Source organism: Rattus norvegicus, chromosome 1, assembly GCF_036323735.1.
Source record: "Rattus norvegicus strain BN/NHsdMcwi chromosome 1, GRCr8, whole genome shotgun sequence".
Lineage (NCBI taxonomy): Eukaryota > Metazoa > Chordata > Mammalia > Rodentia > Muridae > Rattus > Rattus norvegicus.
This window is the reverse complement of record NC_086019.1, coordinates 64,039,478-64,066,826: the sequence shown is the minus strand read 5'-3', so window position 1 is coordinate 64,066,826 and position 27,349 is coordinate 64,039,478. Positions and strand designations below refer to the sequence as shown.

The 27,349-nt window shown below is 46.7% G+C and overlaps 1 protein-coding gene across 2 annotated transcripts in view; it reads right to left on the bottom strand.

Annotated features, from left to right (window-relative positions):
* Positions 1 to 1,874: 1,874 nt before the first annotated feature.
* Smoc2 (SPARC related modular calcium binding 2) overlaps positions 1,875 to 27,349 on the bottom strand; it is a 129,326-nt gene continuing 103,851 nt past the window's right edge. The window contains exons 10-13 of one of the 2 annotated variants that reach the window (XM_006227958.4): positions 9,057 to 9,159; positions 7,057 to 7,331; positions 5,135 to 5,175; positions 1,875 to 3,184 (exon numbers count right to left, since the gene is read on the bottom strand). In XM_006227958.4, coding sequence (XP_006228020.1) covers positions 3,167 to 3,184; positions 5,135 to 5,175; positions 7,057 to 7,331; positions 9,057 to 9,159 — 437 coding nt within the window. In that variant the 3' untranslated portion in view covers positions 1,875 to 3,166. The remainder of the gene's footprint in view (positions 3,185 to 5,134; positions 5,176 to 7,056; positions 7,332 to 9,056; positions 9,160 to 27,349) is intronic. The other variant, NM_001106215.2, reaches the window with a different exon arrangement.

Sequence of the window (27,349 nt, the reverse complement as noted above, 5' to 3'; positions counted from 1 at the left end):
ATGACCACACCATCACTGTTATGATCAGTCACCCTCCTCCTATTTGAAAAGACTTTCTTGCTTCCTCATCATCCTACTTAGATAACAGAAGGAGGGTGGGTGACTGTGATTATAATGGTGATGGTATTGTCATGATGATAGTAATGGTCACAATGGTGGTGGTGGTAATGGTGGTTGGGTAGTTATGCTGATGGTAATGGTGATGACAGTGGTGGTGGTGGTGGTAACCATGACTATCATCATCACATCACATTACCATTACTACCAAGACCACCACCAATCATGACCATTTCCATATCATCATTACCACCATTGCCATTATCACATTATCATCCCAGTCACTATTATCATAACCACCACCACCACCACCACCACCACCACCACCACCATCATCATCATCATCACTATCATCGTCATTACAGCCACCATCATTAACACTTGCCACAATCACCATCACTATTATCAATACCAGTATCCTGACTGCCCTCACCATCATCATCAGTTCCCCTGATTTCCCCTTTATGTGCGTTTTCTGACTTTCTGGAGTAGCTTTGTTGTTTGCACTATTTGGATTTGCACTTGGAAGCTAGGATCACATTAGTCATGTCCACATCAGTTTTAGCAAGAGCTGAGGCATTTCACCTTGATAGTGTAAACAGCCCAGGTGTGACATCTGTGTAGATGAGGTATGAGATGCTTAGTGTGCCTCTGAAGGCATCCAAGTAGGATGAGGAGGAAGCAGGAAAGCCTTTTCAAACAGGAGGATGGTGGCGGGGCATTCTTGGGGAGGCATCCAATCCTAAATGTAGCTCTTGTGGGCAGAGAGGGGAGCCAGCTGCTGGTTTAGATTTTCAGTATTAATGCCCTACAATCAGAACCATGTGTAGCTCCTGCCTCACCCATGATCTGTCAGCCTCCCGAACATTCTGTCCTCTCTCGTGCCTTCTTCAGAACCTGGCCTAAACCCTTTCTCCTCTCTGTGCCCTTCCAGCCTTTTCATTCCTTTCCCCCTGTGCACATCATCAATGCTCAGAATGAGGGTCTTTCTGCTCTGAGTTTGGAGGACCCAAGATGAAGTGGAGATACTGGAAGAGGCTGAAGGGGGAAGGGAACTTCAAGAATTTTCATGAGATGTTACGGAGCCCATCAGGGTGGTGAGGAGTTCTGGTGGTTGGAATGGGAGAAGGCAAATGTCACCTTCAGGGTTCTGGCTATTTTGTCTCATGCAACGGCACTAGCTTTAATAAAACAAGGCACCATTAACTGCTTCTTTCATGTCCAGAGTGTCTGCAGCAGGAGCAGCATGGGGCAGGTGGCGTTGATCCATCCTGGGGTTCTGTCACACAGTGAGGGCATAGAAACTTCTAGTGTATCGCATAGGGCAGACTGAGGTATTCACAACTATTAACTCATACATCCCACCTGTCACAGGGAATGTACCAGCACTCCTGTCCTGGAGGAGAAACTCCAAGGTTCAGAAAAGTTGAAGAACATGTCCCCCACCACACAGCCTCTCTCAACAGGCAAAATCAGACCCCAATCTGCTGGGCTAGCACCCATGACTTTGGCTTCCACTAGTGGACACTTTTTACAGTAAGCAATCATGAAGAACCAGAGAGATAACTCAGTGTAGAAGAATTTGTTGTTCTTGCAGAAGAACCGAGCTCAGTCTCAGCACCCATATAGCAGCACACAACTGTCCATAACTACAACTGCAGGAGATCTGATGCTCTCTTCTGACCTTCATGGGTACCAAGCATGAATGACGTACACAGACATACACACAGGCAAGACTCTCACACATGTAGAATAATCTAAAAAAATACTTTAAAACAGTAATTAATTGTGAAATGCTGAAACGAAGACTAACACAGTTTAATCGCATATTTTAATCTAATAAAAATGATTAAATTCAGAGTTCAGCAATATAAAAGATTATCCAAAACAGTTAGGATCATACTTTTTTTTTTTTTTTTTTTTTTTGGTAGACAGCGTTGATGTGAGCTGGTCACTTCTTGCCTATACACAGTTCAAACGAGCAAAGGCCTTCCGCAACGTGTGTTCACAATGCAGCCACAGACGTAGACTGAGAGGCTGGGGACCATGAACAGTTTTCCATTAAACCCCAATCTGAAAGAGTTGCCCCAACTCTGCCCCATCTGCAAGTGTTCCTTGAGAACAGAGAGTACAGATCGACCTAGGTCAGAGAGTGGCAGCCAACTATGCACACAGCCCAGCCCAGTCCCGTCCCTCACAGTGTGGTCATCCAGTTCCTAACCTTCATCCCATAAGGGCCTTGGATGAATCCCCTCAAACCCCCAGGCACCCACAGAACCAAAGTGACATTCTCAGCTGCCCGTTGCTCGGCACTCTTGGAGCGATCCAGTCTAGCTCTGCCTTCCACGGGATGTGGTCCATGATCTCTGCAGAAGGCATTTTTCCTTTCCAATGGTCCCTAGCAGGATGGCCCGGACACTTAGAAGTGAGGCAGGCAGACTGTATCCTTTCTGGGCCAGTCGGATGGAGCCAGTCAGCCAGAGTTAGATTTGCTGTCCGAAGGAGGACTCTCTGGCTGCTTGCCCACTCAGCTCCCTGGAGATTTAACAGTAGGGTTGACTCGAGCAGAGCTAAAGCTCAAGTGGAAGCTAAAACTGGAGTCCTCTGACAGAGTCTGACGGCACAGCCTCAAACAGGCACTACTGGGAGTTAAGGCTATGCCTGAGCTAGTGCCTGAGTGACATCTCTAGAGAGCAAAACCTCATGAAACAGGCGACCACTGAAAACTCCTAAGGACACGTAGGCTCTGGCTTGCATCAAGAGGACCAAGAGCAAGCCAACGGAGACTGCAGGCAGAGGATAGGGCAAAGGGCTAAGCCGGGCCCTCCACAGAGGGATGAGGAAGTGAAGCTGAAATGCATTTAAAAACCCACTCCATCAGCACAGATCTCGAAGGTCAAACAAGGACACATACATTGTATGTGATTAATTTCTCGAAGCCAGCCTTCCATTTTCACAGATCACAACAGTCCGTTTAAATATCTCATTTCTACAAAGTGAATTTACATTTAAAGTACAAAGTGCAAATACTATATGTTTTTCGTTTTTAATTGCTCTTTGGTGAGGGAGATTCCCACATGTCTAGGAACTGTCTTGAGTAGTCAGCCATTCATCCTTGTTTCCTGGGCTGGAAAAACAAAACGAAGATAATCTTATGAAGATGTCTGGGTATTCCCTATGCAGACAAAGGCTCGCTCCTGGAGGTAAACCTACTTGTGAGGGAAACAAGACAGGAAAGGACAGGACACTTTACAGTTAAGGATGAGTGGGCCTGTAGTTTAGGAAGCCTTTTCTTCCCTTGAAACCAGCAGGAAAATATATCACCTGAGAAAATTTGCATATTCAAATATCTTAAGTGGACTACTACATGGTACAGGGTAGTCTTAAACTTGCGGTCACCAGACTTTAGCTTGGGTACGTGTGCCCCCAGCCTGGATAGTCTTACACTATTTTAAAAAAATTTCCTTTCGATTCTTCTGTCTTGCTCCTTTTACCTAAGAAGGAATGCAGTTTGCATTCGTGTTTACGGTCTCTTGCTGTCCTTCACTGAATGGACCTTCAAAGAAAATCATTTAGAAAAGAAAAGCAGGAAAAAAGCAGTCATTTTTTTTTTTCGGAGCTGGGGACTGAACCCAGGGCCTTGTGCTTTCTAGGCAAGCGCTCTACCACTGAGCTAAATCTCCAACCCCAGCCATCTTTTTTTTTAAAATCAAGTGCGGTAATCTGCACAAATCGAGGTTGGTCTTTTTATCTGATACCTAAAATACTAAACTTTGAATCTCAGGCTGTCTTTCCTTCCTTCTGGTAACACCACGAGACGGTGAATAGCCCTCTATTCTAAGCTAATGAAAGATTTGTCTTAATTCTAAGGTCTTCTGACATATTTCAGTCAGTACTGAAGATGATCAGAACTTCTGCGGAAGAGGGTTGTCCTTGGTAGCCATATCCAGACACCCGAGCGCACAGCTCTGATCCTTGCTGAGCAGATATGAAGCTATCTAGAAAGAACTTTCTGATTTCTGGCCCACTGACATCACCCCACAGCATGCAGTAGGGAATCGCTCTGTGCATTGAAGTACTATAAGAAAGATGGAGAAACCATACTGGTCTGCCTTTTTTCTGGAACAGCACTAAAGTGGAAGGCTTGGTTTGCGGGGAGGTATTTAAGATTGTGTGGCACATGTGTGCCAAAGAGTTGCCATTAGCAAGAGCAAACAGCCCCTGGGAAGCCTTTGGAGGCAGCTGGGTAATTGCTCTCAGACCTGCCCCCTTTGCAAGTGTAAGTGATTTGCAGTGTGACTGGAAAAGTTAAAACCATAAACATTTACCAAACAAAGGAAAATGAATCACATGCCCTTCCCTAATGAAATCCCTCCAAGGTGTGTACAGGAGGTCCCTACTTAAAACCCACAACAAACAGGGACCCTCCGCCCGGCATCAAACAGGTGCAGCCAATGTAAACAGATAACATACCAGAGTCATAGAGAGCGCAACATGCCTGGCTTTGGGTAAAGAACCCTGCAAAGTGTCCCCACTTAGACTGCGGTTGGAGACTCAGGGACCACAACTGTGCCCTTTAATTGCATATCTAGAAATGTGGCCTCAGAAACACAAATGTTTGTTAACGCCGTTGGGAACTGAAAAGCTCTTTGTGAAATGAACTCCTGCCTCTTTTGATCTCCAGGTGAGTGGGGGTTATTTGAGGGGCAGAGTGTCTCCTGTCCCAGTTGTCACCTTAATATTTAAGAAACAAACACCAAACACCAGCTTCCCTAACCGTTCCTACCACACAACTTGGAAACCCATCGCTAAATTAACAAATTAATTGGAATTTCAAATAATTAAAAAAAAAGGGCAGAATCTTTAAATAAAGGACTTAGCTGGTCAGTGATCTCAGGCAGACTTTGGCAAAGAAAGTTTGTTTGCTACAAATGCTCTCACGTGTAGCTGCCTTAACTGAGCTGTCTGGTTTTTCTGAAGGGACCATTGCACCTAATCCTACACGTAGGCCCTGGATTTCTCTTGTAAAGTTGAAGTAGACGGAATATTATAAAGTCTGCAGCACAGACATACTCACCTGTCTATTCGAAGAAGTACTTTCGGCATTTCCTCTGGGGGCTGGAAAGGAAAAGACATTATTGTTAGTCAAATACTCCTCAATGACAGGCTTAACGTCATCGAATGACACTGTATCCATAGAGGCCTGAGGCTAGATTTGTAAGAGTGAGCTTTTTGTAAGTCACCACGGAAACATTGTCTAACAACACAAATGTCCTATTGTAACACTAGGAGAATGCCTTGTTTTATCTCAAATCCTAACCACAAAGAAAAGCACGGAGAGAGCCTGAGCCCCACCCACTCACATTCTGTTCTTTGAAATATTTTGGTTCAGTATTAAAATTAGAAAACATTAGATTTGTCTCATTTCACTCATACGATGTTTGCTCTTGGCTTGGAGATTAGGGGTCTCCCCTTTCTACTCCCAGTGAAGTACCCACCCATGTGCTACATGGCCACTCTACTTCAGGTGCCCCCTGACTCACTCGGGTCTCTGCTCAGAGTGCAGCCTCTCTCATCTGGCCAAAGTTCCTCCTTGGCCAGAGTCTGGGGGGAGAGGGGATTTCTCCAACCTTCCTTCCTACTTTGCAATGGCCTCCGTGTACCTCTGTGATCTCATTCATTCCCTCCTGGCTATGGACAGTTGCTGTCTGTGCCCTGTGGACTGGTCTCATCTCCCTCCTTTCTCCCTATTCACTGTTGGTTCCATGGTAATATTAGATACCTGTTTCCTGCTGGCCCACAAGTACATACAGGCCAGTATCCCAGATGCTCCGGTCTCCTAAGCCCAGACTCTACCTCCAACCATAGCGACCGATCAGAATTCTAATAGACTACTTAAAGGCAGCAAGGAGAGCAGGACTCTACTCCCATTAGCTGTAGTCCTGCCCATTCCTTCCCAGGGCCAGGCAGCCCCATTCCAGAGCTGCTCTGTAGTCTCCTGATGTCCCATCAACACTCCCTCCTTGCAGGCCAACACCTGTAATAGCCCTGCCTCCAAGCCCTGTTCTGAGTTCACGATTCCCAGCAGCCCTCTGTCCTGTGCAGACAGCCACCTCATTCAAAGGAACATGTTGAGCCCAGATCCCCTTTTGAAGCCATCCCAACTGTGATCTATACCATGTGGTTTCCCGGAAGGCAAAACGTCTCCCTCCTTGTATCTCTGCCTCTAGTATATGCCATGGTGACCATTCAACATTATATAACTAAATTAGGGACCAGGCTAGATTTCTGCCTTGAAGAAATGATTCTTGCTAATTTATGGGAAGATGACTTTTTATTTTGAAGATGGCTATCTAAAGTCCCTGCAGCCAATTACTGTAATGCTGCCCTGACCACAACCACACAGCTCCGAGGTACAAAGGGAGAAACGCACTCATGTTCCACACATGTGCTCCAACATGTTGATGAAGTCAGTCACTAAATCATAAAATCAAATGTCAGAACCTTGGACTCATGTCTCCTGGAATTCTCTCTACCCCTGCTATATCTGGTGACTTACAGAGGTCAGGCCTCACAGAGAGACCCATCCAACAGCTTAAGTCAGTTAACCCACCAGGACAACTGATTTCCTAGAGGTGACGATTTCACTGTCCCTGACCTGGCCTGATTGTTCCAGTGCAGTCTATGAACTGTGCTGGTCAGTTAGCACTAATGAAACCAGGAAGGGAGGTCAGGTTTGAACAGTTAGCCACTGTGATTAGACAGTAATAGGTTGGCATGTTAGAGCTGTGCTCAGCTCATGCTCCTGAGACTTGCTGCTCTCCTGGCCAGGTGACAAGCTGCTGGCTGACCACCTGTGGTCATTTCTACATGGGTGACAATAACCAATGGCATGCCATACTTCTGTACAGCAGACTCCGTCAAATCCAGGAAGCAACCCCATCTCCACAAAACCCCAGCATGATTAAAGTGCAGAGCAGTGAAGTAAGTAAGGCTTACTGTGACGCTTCCTGGTGTTGGCTTTACCCTCCTCTCTGGTGACGCCCAAGCAGCCCATGAGCTCCTGCACCGTGATGGACTTATCGTTGTTCATATCGCAGTATTCAACAAACTTCTTCACGCACTTTTTGGGCTTGGATTTCTTTCGCAGGAACCTCTTAAAGGGTTTGATTTCCTTCTTGCCAATGTCTCCGCTAGAGTTCTTATCAAGCAGCTTGAAGTACCAATGCACAACCCTCTCCTCCAGGGTGTGGCTGGGGTCTGGCTCTGACAGCCTAGAGGATGAACAACCACATCAGGTAGAAGGCCGACGCTGCTGTCTCCCTGACTCTGGCTTAAGCCTTCCCCACCCCAATGCTTATTTATGCCTACCCTGATGCACTACCTGAGACGGCCACTTTCAAATACAAAGTAGGAAAGCCATTCGTAATGGCTCAGCCAATGTGTTCAGAACAAGGAACACCGCAGCACATGTGTGCACTGCGGTTATTCACTTGCCCAAGGCCTTGAAAGCAAGGTCACTGTCCTGAGACCTAGGCTCCCCTAGGCCAACAGGTAGCTCAGATACCGGCATCCACCAAAGGCATCTAGAGTTCCAGGCTCTCTACTTTAATGTGATAATCTGTCTACTGTGTATGTAAGATACGCTTAAATAGATGAGGATAGTTGAAGGCAATATCGAAAAAATGATAAAGTGGTAACTCGACAGTTTTCTTTGGAATTCTTTTGAAGCTGTACATTCTGAGACATGGGTAAGTCAGGCTGTGAAGTCAAACCTTGAAGCTGTGCTGTAAGAACATGCGCCTCTCACCTGAGGTGGAGGACGTGTGTTATCACTTTGGACTCTGTGGACTCCACTGTCCACTGGTATAGATGAACACTTCCTCTGTGAGAGTGCAAACACAGCAGGCAGAGGCCAACAGCTGCCAGGGACTGGGCTTCCTGGTGCTATGCTATTGTGGGTCAGACACTCAAAAGGCAAGTCAGTCACTTCCACAAGTACGAAAAGTTAGGTGACTTCTTTGGCCTTGGCATATGCAATTGTGACATTTCCCCTTAGTGCTCCTTCTCCCCTATGACTTCCTTAGCAAAGGAACCACAAGATGAAGGGAGTTTTGCTAAGGAGACTGCATCCATGAGACAGCCAGGAGCTGTTATCAGGATGGCATGGAAGTCATTGTTTTCAGGCAAACAAAAACATTAAAATCAGGTTTCCTTTAGAAATAAGAGTGAGACACTGTGAACACACGGGGATGAGTTTAAGTACTGAAGTGCCAGAGCCATTCACCTGGGCCACTCCATCACCCTGTACTATGAGGAAGTGGGCGCAGAGGCACTGTAAGCTCTGCCATGGTACAGAACCCAAGCCTCGGTGTGTCTACAGTGTACACAGAAGAGCATCTCTAGGTGAGCCGTGTTGGCGGGATCGATGCCTCGACTTGTATACTTGAACCTGAACAAGTCTCACGTGTGCAGGTGTCCACAATAAGTAAATCTCAGCCCTCAGGAGGCTGAGGCAGTGGCTCTCTGAGTTCAAGGCCAGCCTGGTCTGCAGAATGAGTTCCAGGACAGCCAGGGCTACACAGAGAAACCATGTCTCAAAAATAAAGAAAAAATAAAAACAAAAAGCCAATTTTTTTTGTTGTTGTTGCAGCACTGCAGCATTCCAAAGCATTTAAAACCCGGTAGATAAGTCTCAGACTCAATTTCAACCTATAGATCCACCAAAGGAAATGTGTTCCTCTTCTCTGGGACCCAGGAGCCCCTGAACATGAAGCGTGGGGCTGTTCCCCAGTGTCTTCCTGCTCTAGAGGGTCTCTCTTCTCTCTCTCTCTCTCTCTCTCTCTCTCTCTCTCTCTCTCTCTCTCTCTGTCTCTCTCCACTCAAATGAACTGCCTGATCTCACATGGCCAGTGGCCAAGAAGAATTTAGCTTTCCAGATTCCTTCAGATTTCTGGGCTTCAGACCATCACATTGCTCTGCAGTAAGACTCAGTATACCTGCCAGATGAGGAAGAGGGGTCAGAGACGGCGTGGACCATGTCAGTGGAGAGCGCATCCAGGACACTTGTCAGAAACTCGTGCTTTTTGGCACCAGGACAACCTAAAAAAAAAAAAAAAAAAAAAAAAAAAAAAGCACATTCCCCACCTCTGTTAGTGGAATTCACAAAGTGTAACAGACGTCTCTGTACAATGGAAAAAAGGCTCAGTATTCAGAAATTAGTTTGTCAGACTTGCTTCATGTGAATGAGACAATTTGATGCAGGCACTTTGTGTATGTACCTCTCGCTAACCAATTGCACCGCTATAATTCATAGGTGTTGACCTTGACTCACAGCAACAATTAATCATGGTATTCAACATTTGTTAAATTGCAACAGGAGATTAAGAATTCTCAGGCTTTAGCCTCTGGTTGATCTTTAAAGCCACAACGCAGGCATGTATGGGTGTCCCCTTGTTACAGGAGGCCTCAGACACTTGGAAACATCAGTGGTCACCGAGTTCTCTCTAGTGGGATTTACATAAGGAGATCTAACCCAGGGTAGTGAGTCAAGAAGCTGCCAGCCACTGTTACACATCTCCTAAAATCCCAAGTCTAGTTAGAAGCAATTACGAGGCAGATCTGTGGTTGCCTCCTGAGGGGCAGATTCATTCTTAAACATCAGCTCAACACATATCAGGGATCACGGGCATTCACACTTGAGAGCCTCAGAGCTGACCGTGTAGGATCTCAGCCCAAGAGTGATTTACCAATGCTGGTATCAACTTTCCACAGAGCATTTACCTGCTTCTTCACCAACCTCCCCTGTACTCAACCGCACTTGGGGTACCTGTCTATCAAGTCTGAGATATTTTCTTCACCCTGAGTTATAGCAGCTGGGCAGGGAGAGACTAGGATGCTGGTGAGGCTGAAGACATTCTGGTCTTAGGGTTTTCCTTTAGACACCTGGATTGGTTTTGTTGTTGTTGTTGTTGTTAGTGGTGGTGGTAGTGTGTGTGTGTGTGTGTGTGTGTGTGTGTGTGTGTGTGTGTTTACTATGATTCAGATAAATACTGCCTGCCCGTGGCAAGGATCTGTGGAGGTCTGTTTTGACTTATTAAACATTCTAGCAGAAACAGATGTTAGCCTTTCATAGAGTGTGTGGAACTTGAGACAAGAAAGACTATCTCTTCTGTGCTCAATTAAAAGAATGGACTGCAATCTACAGAACAAGCCAGAACCAAACTGTCCTGAATGCCCTGAGGCACTCTCCAGGAAGAGAATGGAAGCCTGAGGTTGCTTCAGGTAGTCACTGACTCTTCAGAAACTTCTCAAAACCATCTTTGCTGGACAACTGGAGATGGCACGGGCACCAATGGTGTGAAAACAAGGACAGGAAATGATGCAGCAGGCCCATTGAATGGGGCGTCCTAACCACCTGCTGTATAATCAGATGGCCCATGATAACCTTGAAGGAGGAGGCATACTAGGAAAGTGTGGTAGGCCTGTGAAAAATCCTGGGGTACACCCATGAGCTCCCCAGCGCTTGTTAGCCTCTAGAGACTCAAAGGGAAATATGATGAAGGTATCCATTGGTCATATCTGCTCAGAGAATATCCACTGAGAGCTCATAAAGAAGCAGGGGTCTGGTCACAATCAAACTCAAGCAAGGTCCTTGCTTGGGATGAATGCCCAGGTATGAAGTCCTTATTTTGTTTTACAGGAGGTAACTGATGATCCATTTGTTTTAGATTCTGACACCTATGTTTGTTATAGTTTTAGAGACAACAATAAATGGAAAAAGAACAGTGGATCATGTCCAAAGAGGGCAGAATGAAGGAGAAGTGGTGGGACTGGTTGAAATGAGGACCCAGGAAGCCTCTCATGAGCTGTCTGGGTTGGGAGAGTGAAGGGAGTGTCTTATCTAAATAGATGGTCAGAGGTAATAGTGGAGATATGCGAAAGAGACCCAGACAAAGGGCCAGAGATATCTACAGGCTGTACCTGCCAGGTTTCTGTTGATTGGCCACCAAGTACCTTGAGCTGACTTGTTCCCTGTTAGAATCTGAGAGCCCTTTGCCTCCACTACAGAGCCCAGAGTCATACTGCTTTGTGATACATGGACTGGGGCATAAGAACATTCCCAAAGGGCAAGATAAACAGATATGAGACCAACTGACATACTCAGAAGAGAGAGCTAAGACCACCCATTGCTGGAAGGTGATGGCTTGCCATGTGTGAAAGATAGCTGCACCATGGTGTCAAAGTGTGTCACTGGGAATATATACTCTGACAAACATCCAAGATAACGGACCTGCCTTGAGGCAAAGGGGCAGGGACTAGACATGGCTTCACAGTGACCTGGTGTTGTAGACAGAAGTCTATTCATTCTGCAGACACCAGTTCCCATGCCCACAACCATAACCTGCCCAACCATCTCATGAGCAGTGAGCCCTTGGGTTCTTCTGAAACATCAGATCTCTGTCAGGACCATAGGCTGACAGGAAATACAAGACTCATGGTTAATGCTTCATGCCTCCAATGTCTCTTCTTAATCAAGCTGCCTGTCTTGGGGCCTGATGGAATGTTTCTAAGAATGCTGGCATTCCAGGGTAAGTGTCAGGATCAAGCACAAATCTTGATCTAACAGGACAGTCAATTTATTTAGGGATAGTTCTGCTAGGAGGATGTTCTTCCAGTCAATGCAGAAATGAGTTCAGAAGTCCTTGGCCTGCAATGGCTTCTCTGGAAGTTCATTTTCAATGCCTTAAAAAGATTGCTTTTTTAAAAAAAATCTTTTAAAAGAAGTGTGTTCTGCACTTTCTATGAAACACTCTTATTTTTAAAAACAGACTTCTTTTATTTAAAACTACTGATTTCAGTAATTTTGCTTATGCTTACGATTTATTTTTTTCCAGTATGAATTTATGCATGTTTACAATGGGTCTCCTGATTGCAGGGCAAATCCACTCTGTGGATCATCACAGTGAATGCAGACTTTCTCCCAGTAACCTGCATGGTATGCCTGGCTACCACAAGGAAACCCCACGCATAGCCAATGGAGGCAAAGAGCAGCTTATCAAGAGAAGAGACTGGGTGATCCTAACCTGGGTTTTATACACATGCTGGTCAGGCATAAAGAGAGCAAGCCTCCATGCCAATGAAACACCTTGAGATTAGGGAAGGCCACTGGGATAGGAACTTGGGCCTTGAGCTGGTCAAAGCCAGTGAATTCATGAGTCTGAAGTATCTGGTTGATGACATGTTTTAGACTTGTGGATACGTCCTTAGTTTAAAAAGTCTATTTTAAGTTGTAACATTGAACCTGACATTCAGCCAAAAAAATACCCTCTGTCTGCAGTGACTTCTCAGTGAGAAACTACCAGGGTACTCTTTTCTCTGAGTTTAGAGCTTCCTTGAGCATTTTTTAACAAGAACCTCTAAGGACTGAGGAGTCTTGAGGAGCATGATGTTAGCAGAGGTTGGACCACAGCTTCCAGCTCATAGCACAAAATGTTATACCTGATGTTTGAAGCCATCTCCACACACAGGTTCTCCCCACCACCATGCCAGCTTTAGGCACCCCCCCCCAGCCTTGAAAAATTGATGAATCTGTTCATACAGAGAGACACAGAAATACAGAAAGACACAAAGAGAAAGAGGCATGAATCTTATATCCACTTAGTGGAAATCTGAAAGTGGATGGTCTTTGAAACTACCACCAGGCCAGGCTAGAGGGAGCCAATGTACTGACCCCGTCCCTGAGCAAGGATCAAGGCCTGTGAGTTCTCCTTACCACTCTTAGGGCCACAGAATTGGGGATAAAGGACCAGATTCACCCTACCTGGACAACCATCCTAGTGAGTATGTGACCAGAGCGGAAAGCGATCTTCAGATGACTTCAGTCTCCTTGGTGAGGAGTTAGTGAGGAGGGGAAGGTGTGAAGCCTTGTGCGCAGGCAAGAAAGAGGCTGCTGTGAGCATGCCCAGTGGAAGCCTATCCCATGTACAAAGAAGACTCCACCACACAAGGTGCGGGGAGCTGGGAAATGGGCTTGGCTGAGAGGTCTGGGACTTAAGCAACAGGTAATGATCCATGGTCACAGGGCTTCTAAAACATGAGGTCACAGATATTCCTAGAAGGTGACTGTTCCAAGTAGCTACCATCTCCTCCTTGCCTGCTCGCAGACACAGGACCTATTTCTCCATCAATCCCCCGCTCTCTTTCCTCACGCACAGCTCATAACTCCTTAACATTTAAATTTAGAACTATGAAAAGAATCAAAATTTAGACACAAGCAACCAAGAGTTAGGGGAGTTTGCTCAGCTGCTTGTGTTTAGCTGCCTGCAACTTGTTACAGGTGTGAAAAGCCGATCCGGTAATCCTTCCTCCGGGCTAAGCCCACAGAGGGTTTAGTGCTAGAGAAAATCTCACCAAACTTTCCAACTGCAAGATTAAAACAAAACAAAACGAAAACCCACTCTTGTGTTAACTCTATTTTGCTATTTTCTTTATTTCTACACTTGAAATATTTATATTCAGATCTCTTTATATCATCGTATTGCCTATCTTTTAAAGCGCAGCTCCTGGGCTCAGGGGTGCACGTTAGGGAGTTTATACTCATACATTGGTGGAAATCAACTCAATTAGGAAAAGCAAGTCATGTGAGGCACACGGCTTGTCAATGGCCCCCATTGTCCTAATCCTTCAAAGAAGCTATGGATATAAAGCTGTGGGACTTCTCTTAACGAATATCCCAGAAAGCCTTTGCCTCGGTTTAAGTCTCCATAAGTTGAGCATCAGAAGAATATACACTAGGAACCTGAGGAACATGTCTGAAAGACAGAGTTGCCTAGGCATTTATCCTCAAGCCAGCCTTGCTGGTGCCTGGAATCTCTCTTGGCTTCCCAAGAGCATCGGTGACATTTGTCAAGGGCCTTGATGACAGCCATGACCCCAGCCCTCAAGGTGCTTGTAGAGAGAGGGAAGTGCTGCTGAAGAGATAGTGGGAGAGCCGTCACGAGCAAAGTTCAGAGTCACTTTACAGGACTCATGGGTTGTCTCTGGGTTCCTGTCTGTGTCCTTACAACAACTAAGGTCACAGACCCCCTGAGGCAGAGTGAGCATCTTAAGACGCATTCCACCTTGTAATGTGGCGCTGTAAGTCTCTTCCAAGAGTCAGAGCCAGTTCTGGTGCCTGGCCCCCATTCCAGGCTGGTCTGCTCTCACTCTGTCATGTGGTGAAATAAACATATGCTGCTGCTTGATGTTCTCCTGAGCGAAGGTTGTTGTACAGAAACTGCCCAGAACATTACTTCTAGAGCTGAACTGTCAATGTGTTAAGAACACTTGGTTGCTAACGGCACTCCAGGAAGCAACTCGGTGAAGGCAAGACAGAGTCATCATGTCACAGATGGGGACAGACAGAGTCAGAGACCAGGCAACCAGGGGAGAAATAAAGTGTATAGGTTTGTGTCCAGCGAGACCAAGCACTGACCACATACACAGGCTAAGTTGTCTAAAGACACAGACACCTGGGTGGGTGGCGTCTGCATACATTCTGAGTAGCCATGTCCCCTTGGGGAGTCCCTGGAGTTGAATGCTCAGTCAGTCCACTTGGCCTCTTCAGGCTCCTGTGAAATTTCAGGAGTCCCAACACAGGACAGGAAATTCTGTGATCTCTATAGATCATGGTGTCTTCATTTAAACTTTGAAACAGACAGGAAGACCAATAGAGAAGAGAAAATGACTCCTGAGAGTATAGTCAGACGTTGGCAGTGAATTTGCCAGAATACCTACATTCTGAGAACAGTTCCCAGTTTGGGCATTGATGTACATTTGATAATAAACACTATAAGAAATAGTGCATTCCCCATCCATTCCCATGGACTGACCCTGGACTCTGTCCCCATAGGTAGCAATGAATATCCTAGTAAGAGCACCAGTGGAAGGGGAAGCCCTGGGTCCTGCTAAGACTGAACCCCCAATGAACTAGACTATGCGGGGAGGGTGGCAATGGGGGGAGGTTTGGGAGGGGAACACCCACAAGGAAGGGGAGGGGGGAGGGTGATGTCTGTCCGGAAACCGGGAAAGGGAATAACACTTGAAATGTATATAAGAAATACTCAAGATAATAAAAAAAAAAAAAAAAAAGAACACGATTTCATTACATCCCTTGGAAACTACTTTCTCAAACACTGTGCTGGATAATTTTCGTACATCTAATGGTGGACCCAAGGCTTAGCACTGGTGTAGAGGTGGTACTCTTGATGTTAAAGGATGTAAACAAGAGAATTTATTGGCACCTTTTATAGTAGAGTTCCGTCCTCAAGCATCTTGGCAGATTGATACAAACAGTAATGGGCTTTAAAGAGGTGTGAAGGATTTTATTGATGGTAAAGAGCTTATGTTGATCACGTCACTCTGTTAGTTTCTAAGTAACGCTTTCTTTGAGTAAATAGAGGCATCTATTGTCTTTTCAAGGTCATTGTCATCTAATAATAAAAGACCCATGTTGATTGAAAAAAAAAAAAAAAAGAAATAGTGCATTCCCCATCCCTCTACCCCCTTATGGCACTGCTGAGATGGTGGCAGGTCTGTGGCACACGCCGGGAAGAGTCTGGGTGACTAATGAAAGCTGGGTGTGAGGGATGCGGGTGGCCTTGCCTGCCTGAGACGTGCTGTGAGCCTTCAGCATCCGTCTCTGTCTTAGTATATAGACCGACCTCCAGGCAAAGCCATGGGCCCACATGACAATCAGAGAAACACGAAGAGAAACAAGGGCCCAAACCCAACGAAGACCACTCTGTTCTGAACATCCCCTCTCGGGAAACCCTCTACGGAGCAGCATCTCAGAGCGTTATACTCCGGTCAGTTCATCAGAACCTGTGCATGCTCCCATCCAGGTCTGCAGGGGCAGCCAGGCCAGGCCCTCACAAGTCAGTGAGCGTAGAAATCTCTGTAGGCATCTCTCTCTTCAAAGGTAAACTTCTGTCCTCCATCCCAGGCCCTCAGCTCTCTTTGTCTAAACTTTGTGTCCTTTCTTTGAGTTATCATAAAAAAAAAAAACCCAAAACAAAAACCAGTGAGGTCATAGGTCAATGCTGAGCCTCAGTGGCCCTGAGAAGGCCTGGCAGGCTCTCAGGCTGCTGGTTTCCTAACCCCCATCATCGTCCTCTTGCCTGGCACATTAGCTCCAAAGGACACAGCAAGGCTCATGACTACTAGCTTGGAAACCCCAGACCTGCTCTTCCTCAGCCCCCTCCCTACCCACTGCAGCTCCCTCTTGACTGTGCTCCCTCCATACTACCCCTCAGGCAGCGTTCCTGCCTTCTTCTACCTGCCACGTGTCCCCAAGGCCACTGCTAATGGCAGCGGTAAAACGCAGCACTTGCGCTGGCTGCCACAAGTTCATCAATCAACATATATGTACTAGTTTGACATGATGACACACTTGCACGAAGTCCTGGATCTAACCCACTGAATGACGTAGAGTCCAAGAAGGAGGCTCCACTAAACCTCCCACACGCTGCCTCCCACCTTGACCTCTGTGCTTCTCATGGGACCTCACTTCCTGTTCTGTTTCCATGGCCAGCACTCAAATGCCACAGTTTCTGCATTGTCAGCATTGTCTTGGGGACTCTGGAATGACTGAGCCGGTCACATTTGTCTTTCTATTGTCCCTGCCATGATTCATTCATATTGTATGTGCATGAAGGCCAAGGGATTATCTCTTGGGAGCTCTGGGATCCATGGCATGGGTGAGGCACTTACTAAAATGCTATACACAGAAAACTTACCACAACTTCAACTGAGGTTCCTCTGCTTCTCAATCCTGAGAATCTCCAGAGCTCAGGATTCATCCCAAGATTATGAAATGGAAGAAGCAACACATTGTTCTAGAGCTCTCTAGAGGGGACTGATCTGATTTGGTTCCCAGCGGCAGGAGAAGGCAAGCTACCCAGTGACGAAAGTTGCTGTTAGTCATGGTAAACAATTGTCCTCAAGGAGAAGGGAGATTGGGCTTATGTGGTTTCTCACTAACACTCACAGAAAGCACAGAATGATGCATTGCTCTTGTCTCAACTGGACAAGCCTCTGTGGCTTCAGGAGGCTCCCCAAGGACAGCGGGAGACAGAGGAAACTTCTGCCCTTGGGATCCAGGAGGATCAGGTGCGACCTTGAGGTGTACCAGAGCCACCCACTCAGTGACAGAGTTAACTAGCTTACATCTGGGTCAGGAACATTGAGAAAAAAAAAAACACCTTGGACCAATGACAGTCTTAGAGAGCCATGCCAGGAAAAGATACAAAACTCTGTCTTCAGTCTTCTCCTTTGCAGAACATTCCACAATGGTATCAGTGAAGACAGATATTAATTACCTGACAACCAAACTCAGAAATAGTACAAAGATGATTTCTTTCCCAATAAGTTGGGTAGCCAAAAGTTTGCAAATTATGATCTAAATCATTGTGATTACTAGAATATTGAGGTAGCACCAACATGAAATGAAATAGTCTAACATGACATGCACCCAGGCTATGTAAGCCTGAAATATCAGTGTAGTTCAGAAAATGAATACTCGCTGACCTAAAATTCTTAGTGGGCAACAAACAACCACACCATCATATCAGCCACTGGGAACAAAAACATTCCCTTCGTGATGGTTTTCATAACTGCCTTCTGTTTTTTATGCTTTTAAAATAGTTATCTCGTAAAAAATATGTGAAGAGAAATAATTTGGTGTCTGGCACATTATTAGTATTCTGGAAAATTAGAACTATGACCGCACATGGCTGAGCATCTTCTGGCAAAAAAACAATTAATTAAGGACTCTACATGGCGGCTACTGGAATGGGGCTTTGGCAGAGTTGCTGTTTCCCGGGTGTCTCTGGTGTTACAGTTTCCAGTCACCCAAGCGACCTCTGATGAAAGAGCTGCCAGGCAGCTTCTTGTCATTTGAAAAGCCTGGGAGAAGATGACAGAAGGGGGTCGGTCTGCTTTATCATTTCCAGTTCACTGGGGTATCAAGCCTGGAAGAGTGGAGGGAGGGGAATGTTGTAACTCACGACTTCACAACAAGCTATCTAAACCTACAACACTGCCAAATCACTAAACCGCTCTCTTCTCCTCCTGGCCGTTACTCAAGGGAAAGGGCCCAAGAAATTCCAGGAAAAGAGTTCAGGAAAGTGGCAAATTCTCTAAGGAAAGACTATGCCCGTCTGACCCATCTCCCGGGACCCGGCCAATGACTTGTGAAATTTCCACTCACTGAACATACCTAATGCCACGATTAGGACAATAGGGAAAGCAAGGGAAGCTCTTATAAAACACAGGCTCTCCAGCCTTTGGCTTTCTTCACTCCGGATCCCTAGGTCTGGTTTCTGAGTGTCGTTCCTCTCTGTCTGTTCTCATCTCCCTCATTCTTACTAAATCAGCTCAAAGACACTGTCTTCTCGGCTCCTCTGATGAGGACTTCCTTCCTATTCTGTACAATTCAACACCATTAGTCAGTGTTTCCTCACCATGAATTCAACCTCACGGGAGCCAGCTCCAACCTTTATTGGTGTCTGACAGGAGATGGATGGTGTTTGCTGCATTTAGGAAACCAGACCCAGCCATATGTGTTTGGATTCTTTCTACCTTAGAAATCTTGGCGGAGAAGCCATATGCATGCAGCATCCGCACTGCGGATGAACAAAACGCTGCAATCTTCCCATGGTTCATCCAGATACTGCCCTAGGGAACTCAAAGACAGAGACTCGGGGCTTCCTTGCAGAGTAGGAGCAGGGGTTCTCACAGGATATGGCAGCCTAATCAGGTAACTGGATGACAGGGCTTAGCAAGGGAACCTGAGAGGCGCAGAGGGACAGGTCAGCTTCTTCCGTGTGACATCACTTCCGTGGCAGCAGGGAAAGTGGACCATGGACTGAGGATAAGAATCCCACTTTACAACCCAGTGGCCCAGTGCCTGGTGATCTGCTCTCCGGTTCAGCTGCTCCCTTAGTGGTATATCTGCTCAATAAATGTCAGAACAATCTAACTCATTTCCTGATGACTCTTGGGTTCCCCAGCGCTGTAGCAAGGAGAGGATTGTTAATGTAAAAGGTGCTGTTTGACTCAGGGATTCCTTCCTAGGCAATGTCGCCAGATGGTCTATATGTGGTAATCGAAGACAAACTGAAATTTCCCAGGTGACAACTAGCCTATTTAATTTAATCTTGGAGCTGTGAGTTCATACAGTGCACGTAGTGGGGGCAGCCCCAACCCTCTGATGGCCCTGTGTGGAACATCAATGCTGCCTCCTACACGGGGCAATCGCAAAAGAGTGAGGTTTGGGCTGCTCCAGGAGACACGCTCATCTTGGTTATTTGTGTTCAGGAAGAATCAAATGCAGACAGTGGACACAGTTAGATACGGTGCACGTGTCAGAGAACATGAAGTCAAGACCACAGACGGACCTTGATGGAGCAACCACATGCTGGTGGCCAGGAAATTGATCGGACAAGCACTATGTGCCCATACACAGGGGGCAACGAAGTGAGAACACGCATGCTAGCCACCCAGGGCAGTCCTCTCAAAGTAAGCAGAGCAGCCAAGATTATGCTCACCGAAAAAGAAGAGTTTTTCGAAAAACATGGTCAGCATCTCCTCACCCTCTGGCCAAGTGTGAGAACTGATCCTCTGTCCTGGGTTTTTTCTGTCCTTTACCCTCAGAGATGGGATAATATACTCCGACCTGGGCATCAGGCATGAGACACACTGAAAGCCAGCACCAGCGGCCAGTACCTTAATGGGTGCCAGTACTGGTGGGATGCCAGGTGAGGTATCTGTGGAAGATCTGAGGGGTCCTAGAAAGAGCAGAGTACCCCCAAGAGTTTTTAGGGAGGCCTCTATTCATCTCTCTTAATCCTACAGAAACCTTGCTAAACAAACCAGTCTGATTAGGGCTGGGAGGGGAGGAAGGGGGCTATGATATGAATGAAAGAATAATTTACACTGGCTAAATGCTGCTGGCTTTGCATTTGCAAACAGACTCTCTCAGCATTCTACCCCACACTTGTTTGTCAGAACTGAGACGGATTATCTCCCACAGACTTTCCCTGGCCATGTTCCAGACTCCTTCACCTAGACTGTCACAAAGCCAGGGCTTCAGGGAACAGGAATCCAGTTCCATTCTGAATGAATGTTGTCACCTCGGCACTTATACATATTTATAGGTTACTTTAATAACCTGAAGGATTTTCTATACCCCTAGAGTTTTACTTGGGAGGCAGCCACTGGATGAGGAAACTGGAAGCTATGTTTTCCTTTCAATAATGCTTGCATCACCACCAGGGTTCCTGTTTCCTCGGTATAAAGGTGGCACAGCCTGCAGGGTTGCTCTAATGACAGGACTCTAGTAGTGATAACTTAGTTTCAGGATAAGTGCCCTGTGGTCCTCATTTTGGCACTGGATGGCCACAGACCATCACATACAACAGGACAAACGAGCACATGGAGACTGGTGGGCTTAGGGACAGCATGACTGAACTTTCCCAGTACCGTGTCTACTCTCAGTCTTAAAGTACAGCTAGTGCAGCTGGACCCAGGCTTCCCTCATCAGATCACATCCCCTGAGCAGCATGCAGTACATGTAGTTCTGTGGGGCCACACAACCTGCATGATGGCCTGGACAGCCACTCCTTTAAGCAAGAGTCTGACAACCCACAACCTGTTTGTTAGCTCTGGGTCATTGGCCTCTTAATGGAGGTGTGAGCAAGAGACAGGGTGTATAGCTGTAAGATGAGGAATGCAGACTGGTGGAGGGGGTAGGCGTGAGTGGCCTGCATAGGATCCAGGTGGTGGAAACACACACACACACACACTGCCTGCATGGGTTCTTGAAACGTGTATATGTTGCTTGCGTGGGTTCTGGGCCCAGTTACTGTCTGCTTCTAAGAAAACTGGGACTCTGAAGATAGCACAAAACCTCATGGCAGGTCAACTGGGGATTTGCTACCAAGCTGAAGAACACACTATTGACTTTCAATATGTAAAGAGTAAAGTTGGAAAAATAAAATTACCAAAGGCCAGTGGCAAGGTAAAAGGCCCAGACACCTAAAGGCAACTACATGTGGCTGGACCCAACTTTTAGTGCATGTAGTCCTGTTGGACTATACAACCTCCAGGTAACCCCCCTGTGTCTGTGCCCTGCACAGCATAAGCATGATGTGATCTGGGTGTTCTCTGGACACCCAGTCATATCTCAGCTGCCTAGGAGCTGACCCAGGATACTGCGCAGGTGGCAGAGCTCCTCCCTGTCCAAGTCTACACGATCATGTTCCACAATGTATCTGAATGGTTGTTTTTGATACAATGTAATTACCTTCCCAGCCCCAACCCTTACAGAAGAATGCAAGCTCCTCAGCCCACCAATGTCTGAGTTCTGAAGCTTCCGGCCTTTAGTGTGTGTGTGAGGAATGTGTGTGTGACCTCTGTCTACTGCACACCCCCACGGACTCTTGCTTCAGTAGTTAAAGGGTCACGCAAGCATGAGAGCTTGTGTGAAAACAGAGTGGTGAGAATTTGAACCTGCTCCTACTGGGTGCTTCTGAGGACTCCAAGCCATCAGGCATCCAGGAATCTCCACCTCATGCTTAGACTTTGCCATATTCCTATAGCTATGACCTGAGGGGTGGAGGAAACACTGTCTTCACTGAAGGACACATGACACATGAAGGACACATGAAATTGTCCCATCTGCAGCTATAGGCACCGGCTCTTACAGAAAGGATCTCTTATAAGCATCACCAGTCAATAAAAGAGCTTATAGCCAATGAGTTGAGGCAGGAAATAGGAGGTGGGACATCCTGAGAGAATGCTGGGTAATAATTAGAGGTAGGGGTGATTTACCCCAGAGCACTGAGGAGACAAATGTAAACCAGCAGGTACTGAACTCTGGTTAGAATAAACAAATAAACGGGATAATAACTTACAAACTAGTTAGAGAACAAGCCAAAGCTTATGGCCTAGACATTTATTAATAAATAATTAGTCTCAGAGTTGTTATTTCTTGGAATTAAATAGTTGGGAGGAAAAACCAGATTTTACGGGCTCTTAAGCATCCACTTCTCCCTGTGTGGGCCATAGAGGTGTAGGTATAAATGTCAACAGGGAAAGGAAAGGGGGTGTTGGGCTGTAGCCCAGCTCCTTGCTCCTTCTCTAGACACAAAACAACTGTCTACTTCTACTAACATAGAAGCTATCTGGCCTCCCAGATGCCATGCACAGGGGATGCTGGGGTGGCAAGTTCTGGGAAGCCATTCTGTGCAATACAGAGTATACATCTCAAGAGTGAAGATCGTGGGCAACAAACACGCCATGGCCAGACCAGAGCAACAGGCAGCGGTGGAGCTCTGGTTTGAGTGTCTGCTTTATTCCTCTCATTACTTCAGAAAAAGTTCTCCATTAGAAAAAATTACAGAGATAAAGTTCCCATTGTGGCCCTGAATGAGCAAGTTGCCTGCTCTGCCCCGGGGAAGGTGGGAAGTGGTTACTATCTAACAAGATGGTGTTAAGTGACAGCGAGCCTCTCTGCTGAGCATGTCAGCGTGTCCCAGAGGTGTCCTGACATGACAGGCATCACAAGGTCCTCAATCTTTGAGCACCTCTTGGACTTCATGAGACCCTGATGACAAGACAGCAGAGTGAGGACTGAGAAAAGCATCAACTGTTGTCTAGGGACAAGGGGCTTCCACAGACTCAAGAAGCTGATTAGATAGGAAGAACCCAAGGGAAAAGACAGACACGTGGTGCTGCCGGCCAGCATCAGCATCCTCAATCGCCCCAGGAATTTCTGAAAGGCAATTAGCACATAAGGGGCAGCCACATCACCCTTTGCCAGACAGAGACTCCATTTGACTGTGAGACTGATTGCCCTCAGTTTGACAGTCAAAAGAGAGCTAGATAGAAATATTAAATCGTGTTTAAGGAAAAAGATGTAGAAATTTCCAGGCCCTGTTAGTATTCATTATAAACCATGCTTCCGTCTATTTTTGGCCACCCAGGAGCATCCTGGTTGCCCGTCACTGATTTATGCAGGTGGCCACCAAGGTCTTGGTCTGAAGAAAGTTATAAAAGGAACATAATCCGGTTTCTGCTTCCAGCAGGATCTTTTCATTGTCCCGCCTGTTACAGATGCAATCCCGGATGCATGCCCAGTATCACCTTGAGGAGCTGGATGTACCTTTCTCCTCCCCTGGACTTTCTCCAGCAGGTGACTGTCACCCCCCAATACCTGTGTCTTCCTCCAGAGGGACCTGACTCAGCATGGTTGGGTGTGATCGGAGCTTTTCTTCTGATAAATCTGGACTAAAGCTTTTCAGAATTTTACCCAAATCTACTCAGGTCCTCAGGTATCAACAGAGATCCTAACAAACACCACTATTTCTCTCTCTCTCTCTCTCTCTCTCCCCCCCCCCAAGGGCATGGATTGTGGGGTAATCAAACTATGAGCTTGATATCCAGGCCCCAGCTCCTGGAGAGTAGAGGTGGTTCTCCCACACCTGCACCCTCAGGAATTCCCAGTTTCGTCTCTCTCTGCCTCTGTGTCTCTCTGTCTCTATGTCTGTTTCTTTGTCTCTGTGTCTCTCTTAATCTATGTCTCTCTTCTGTCTGTCTTGGTCTCTCTCTCTCTCTCTCTCTCTCTCTCTCTCTCTCTCACACACACACACACACACACACACACACACACACATCTCACAATGTTGGGAAAGAACAACTCACATTGCCAAAGAGGAGTAACATTGTGACCAGCTCTTGATTCAAAGCACAGGAGTACTGAGGGTGAAAACTTGATTTTAGATGGTAGAATATTGTAGGAGTGAAAAGAAAGGCAACAGATGAAAACAGTGTCTGAGTGGCTTCACTCGGTGAGGTGAGGCAGCCTCCAACATGACAGGCTGACAGTGTCACCTCACTTCACAGCTCACCAGCCTGGGACATGTGACACTCGAAGATTGTCACTACCCTCTGGAATCCAAACCATCCCAGAAATAAGACTGACTCAGGAGCCATCAGGGGAAGCTCCATGAGAGTCAGGGCTGGGGCTTAGGATAAAAACACAAAATGTGTGGAGAATGAGGCAGGGGGAAAAGCTCAGTTAAGTAAACTCTTTGCCCTGCAGGCATGAAGGTCTGAGTTTGCTCTACAGAACCCATGAAAAAAACGGCAGGGGCAGTGGCAAGCACTTGGAATCCTCATGCTGGGGAGGTGAAGCAAGTGAATCCCAAGGCTGGGTGGCCAGGCACCCAGTCAAATGGGTGAGCTGCAACCACCACGAGATCCTGCCTCAGAAACCACCACCTGAGAGGTATATACGCCTTGCCTGGTGACGCAGGGCCCTGGCAGCACCATTCTGCCTAAGACATCCACTTAGATGTGGACGGATGTACTATGAGGAGCTTTCAACTTGGCTATTGTTAGGTCTTTAAAAAAATCAGATTAGTCCCGGGGTAAAGTGAGCTAAAGTCAGAGGACAGCAAGCTGGTCATTTCTTCCAACCGGGTTCTTTTAGATAAATGGCTTTAATAAAGAGGGAGGAAATATTTGCAACAGAATGGAGATTGTTTAGCAACAATTAAACTTACTCGGTGTTGTCCAAGGACAGTGCGTCCTCACGTGTTTTGAAGCCGTGTCTCTGAAACACTGCTTACACTGTGAGCTCGTCTTGGCGATGCTTCTTTGGGGACTGAGAGTGACTTAAATTTCATTCTGTCTCATTTCTTCGTAAAGACTTCTCCCCCATGCGTTGGAGTCAAAGTAACTAGTGATGAACCTGCCCAGCCAAAGCGAGGAACTCACAGCTCTAAACAACCATGGTTGATAGAGCACTGCGTCCAAGAGCTGCCCACAGCCAGGATTCTTAGAGTCTCTGTTGAATGTCCCTACTACCATTTCATGTGTCATTTAATACTGGTCCTGAGCTTCTTGGGCAAACCCCTGGGTATCTTGTAAATGAAGTATTTATATTAAAATGTGGGGAAACAAGAAATCAAGTCGAAGCCCGCAGATCTTGGGAATATGTAGATTTTTTTCAAAATCTGACAGTCTTTAAGCACTCTTTCCTGTTGGTGTCTCTCAGCACTTCTGGAACAGCAACCAGAGTGATGGGAAATGTGTCTGATTCCTGATGCTGCCCCCAGTTCCCTACAGTCCACCAGGCAGGGCCTGCTGCACGACCTATGCACCTATGGATGGGAAGGTGTACCTGCCCCTGTGGTCCACTTGACCTCCCTGGTGTCCCACCAAGCCAATATGGTTTCTACCTTGCTGTACAATCTTCCCTATCCTCCCAAGCCCTTTGCTAGCTGATTCCCCCAGTTGACCAACGCCTTCTAAACACCATGACATTGGTTCTGTGGGTAACACACAGGGGAGCCGCTGCTGTGTTACCACTAATCATGGCTAGCTAGTTAGTTGGGCTCAGTGTCGAGCTATCTGCACAAGGTAATTATCTTGAGGATGGTATTCATGGTGGTGAGCACAGGGCAGCAAACCGAGAGGGCCCATCAAAGCACAAGATGCTGTCATGTGTCCAGTCCCTAAAATGAGGCTAGCCCTGCTGCTTAGAAAGAGGAGGTCTATGGCTAAGGCCAATAAGATTCTCAAACTGTCACTAGGAGCCACCACAGACCTGGTCCAACCCTCTCCCTACCTGCTCAGTAGAAGGAGGGTGGCACAGGATACCCCCCCCCCCGTGTGTGTGTGTGTGTGTGTGTGAATTAGGGAAGCAGATGGCAGGAATGAGCTTGTGTAAGCACAGAGGGACACACACACACACACACACACACACACACACTCACACACAGTTTCACCCGTATGTTCAAGTGTAGAGGATTATGTCTAAAGCTCAGCATGAGCTAGGGCTGTTCCTCAGTTAGCAGAACATGCGGGAGGCTTTAGCTTTGCTTCTCTAGCAAGCACCACAGAAAACAGGTGAGAAAACGCATGTCTGTAATCCCAGAACCCAGGAGGTGAAGCAGGAGGACCTGGAGTTCAAGGTGATCATTCATTAATATGACAAGTTCAAGGTCAGCAGAGGCTACATGCGACCCTGTCTCAACATTTTTTAAAATGAATAATAAATAAACAAGCCTTAAAGTCACCTTGATCTCAGCTGACTTGTGTCCCAATGCAGCGCATAACCTGAATCTAGCATGAAAGTTGACATCTAGTTTTTAAATGAGAAACGTGGCTGTCTCTCACAGTCAGGGAATCCTGTGGCTGTGTAAAGTGCCGTCTGCTGTCTGCCCATCCACTTGGCAAGAAAGGTAAACACCAACCCCTCCATGTGTCATGTGATACCTGGCAAGCTGCATAGCTTAGGGTCTAATTACCTTTGGAAATCAAGCAAGGCCGTGCCTAGGGCGAGGTGGGGATCGTTTTCTGCTGCCTCAGAAAGTCATAATTAATTTTGAAGCAATTTAGAATCATGCTAAAATATTGCTTGAAAAAGAGAGAAGGTGGCTCGATGGTTTGAGTCGAGGGTTATAATTACGCCTGCGATGGCTGTGGGCTGCCAAATGGAGAACACACTCCTGAGTCTCTTACGTCCTCTCACTGGGTAGAAAGAGCTGAGGTATAAAGAAGGCAGCAAACTTCCAGGATCAGTTACCGTCCCCAATGTTTACTCTTTTAAAGTCCTATGCCACAGGCGAGGCATGTGGCTCAGCTGGTAGAATGCTTGCCTAACATGCACCAGACCCCCCGGGGCTCAGTCCTCAGTGCTGCACACACTTGTAACTCGAGCACTCAGGAGGCAGAGCAGGAGGATTGGGAGTTCAAAGGTCTCCTTCAACAATGTAGTAAGGTACTAGAGTCCAGTGTAGACTGCGTGAGGCCTCTCTCAACAGAAACAAAAATTTAAAAAACAAAAGAGATTGTTGCTAACTGAAGTGAGCAAATGTTTCTCAGTGCTAAGTTGCCAAAGGTCGGCATGAGGAAGAAACTCAGATCCCTATTCTGTCGTATCTCATGGCCTCTGTGCCACAGAAGGGAGTTGGAGGGCTGGGTCTTGCCCAAGGGAACCTGTGAGGTGCAGGAAAGGGGCATCTCAAGCCCTGGGTACACAGGCGTACCCCAGACCCGAACATGGAGAGGCAGGAGGGTGTCCCTGGAAGCTAAGTCTTGGAGGAAGAAAGGAACAAATTTCCGATAATGATCACACTGAATTCCTCACAAATGATTCTTTATCTCAAGAGTATATGAAGATAGAAAGAGTGGGATAGGAGAAGGAACAGGGCAGGGACATTGTTCAAAAACACTCACAAGC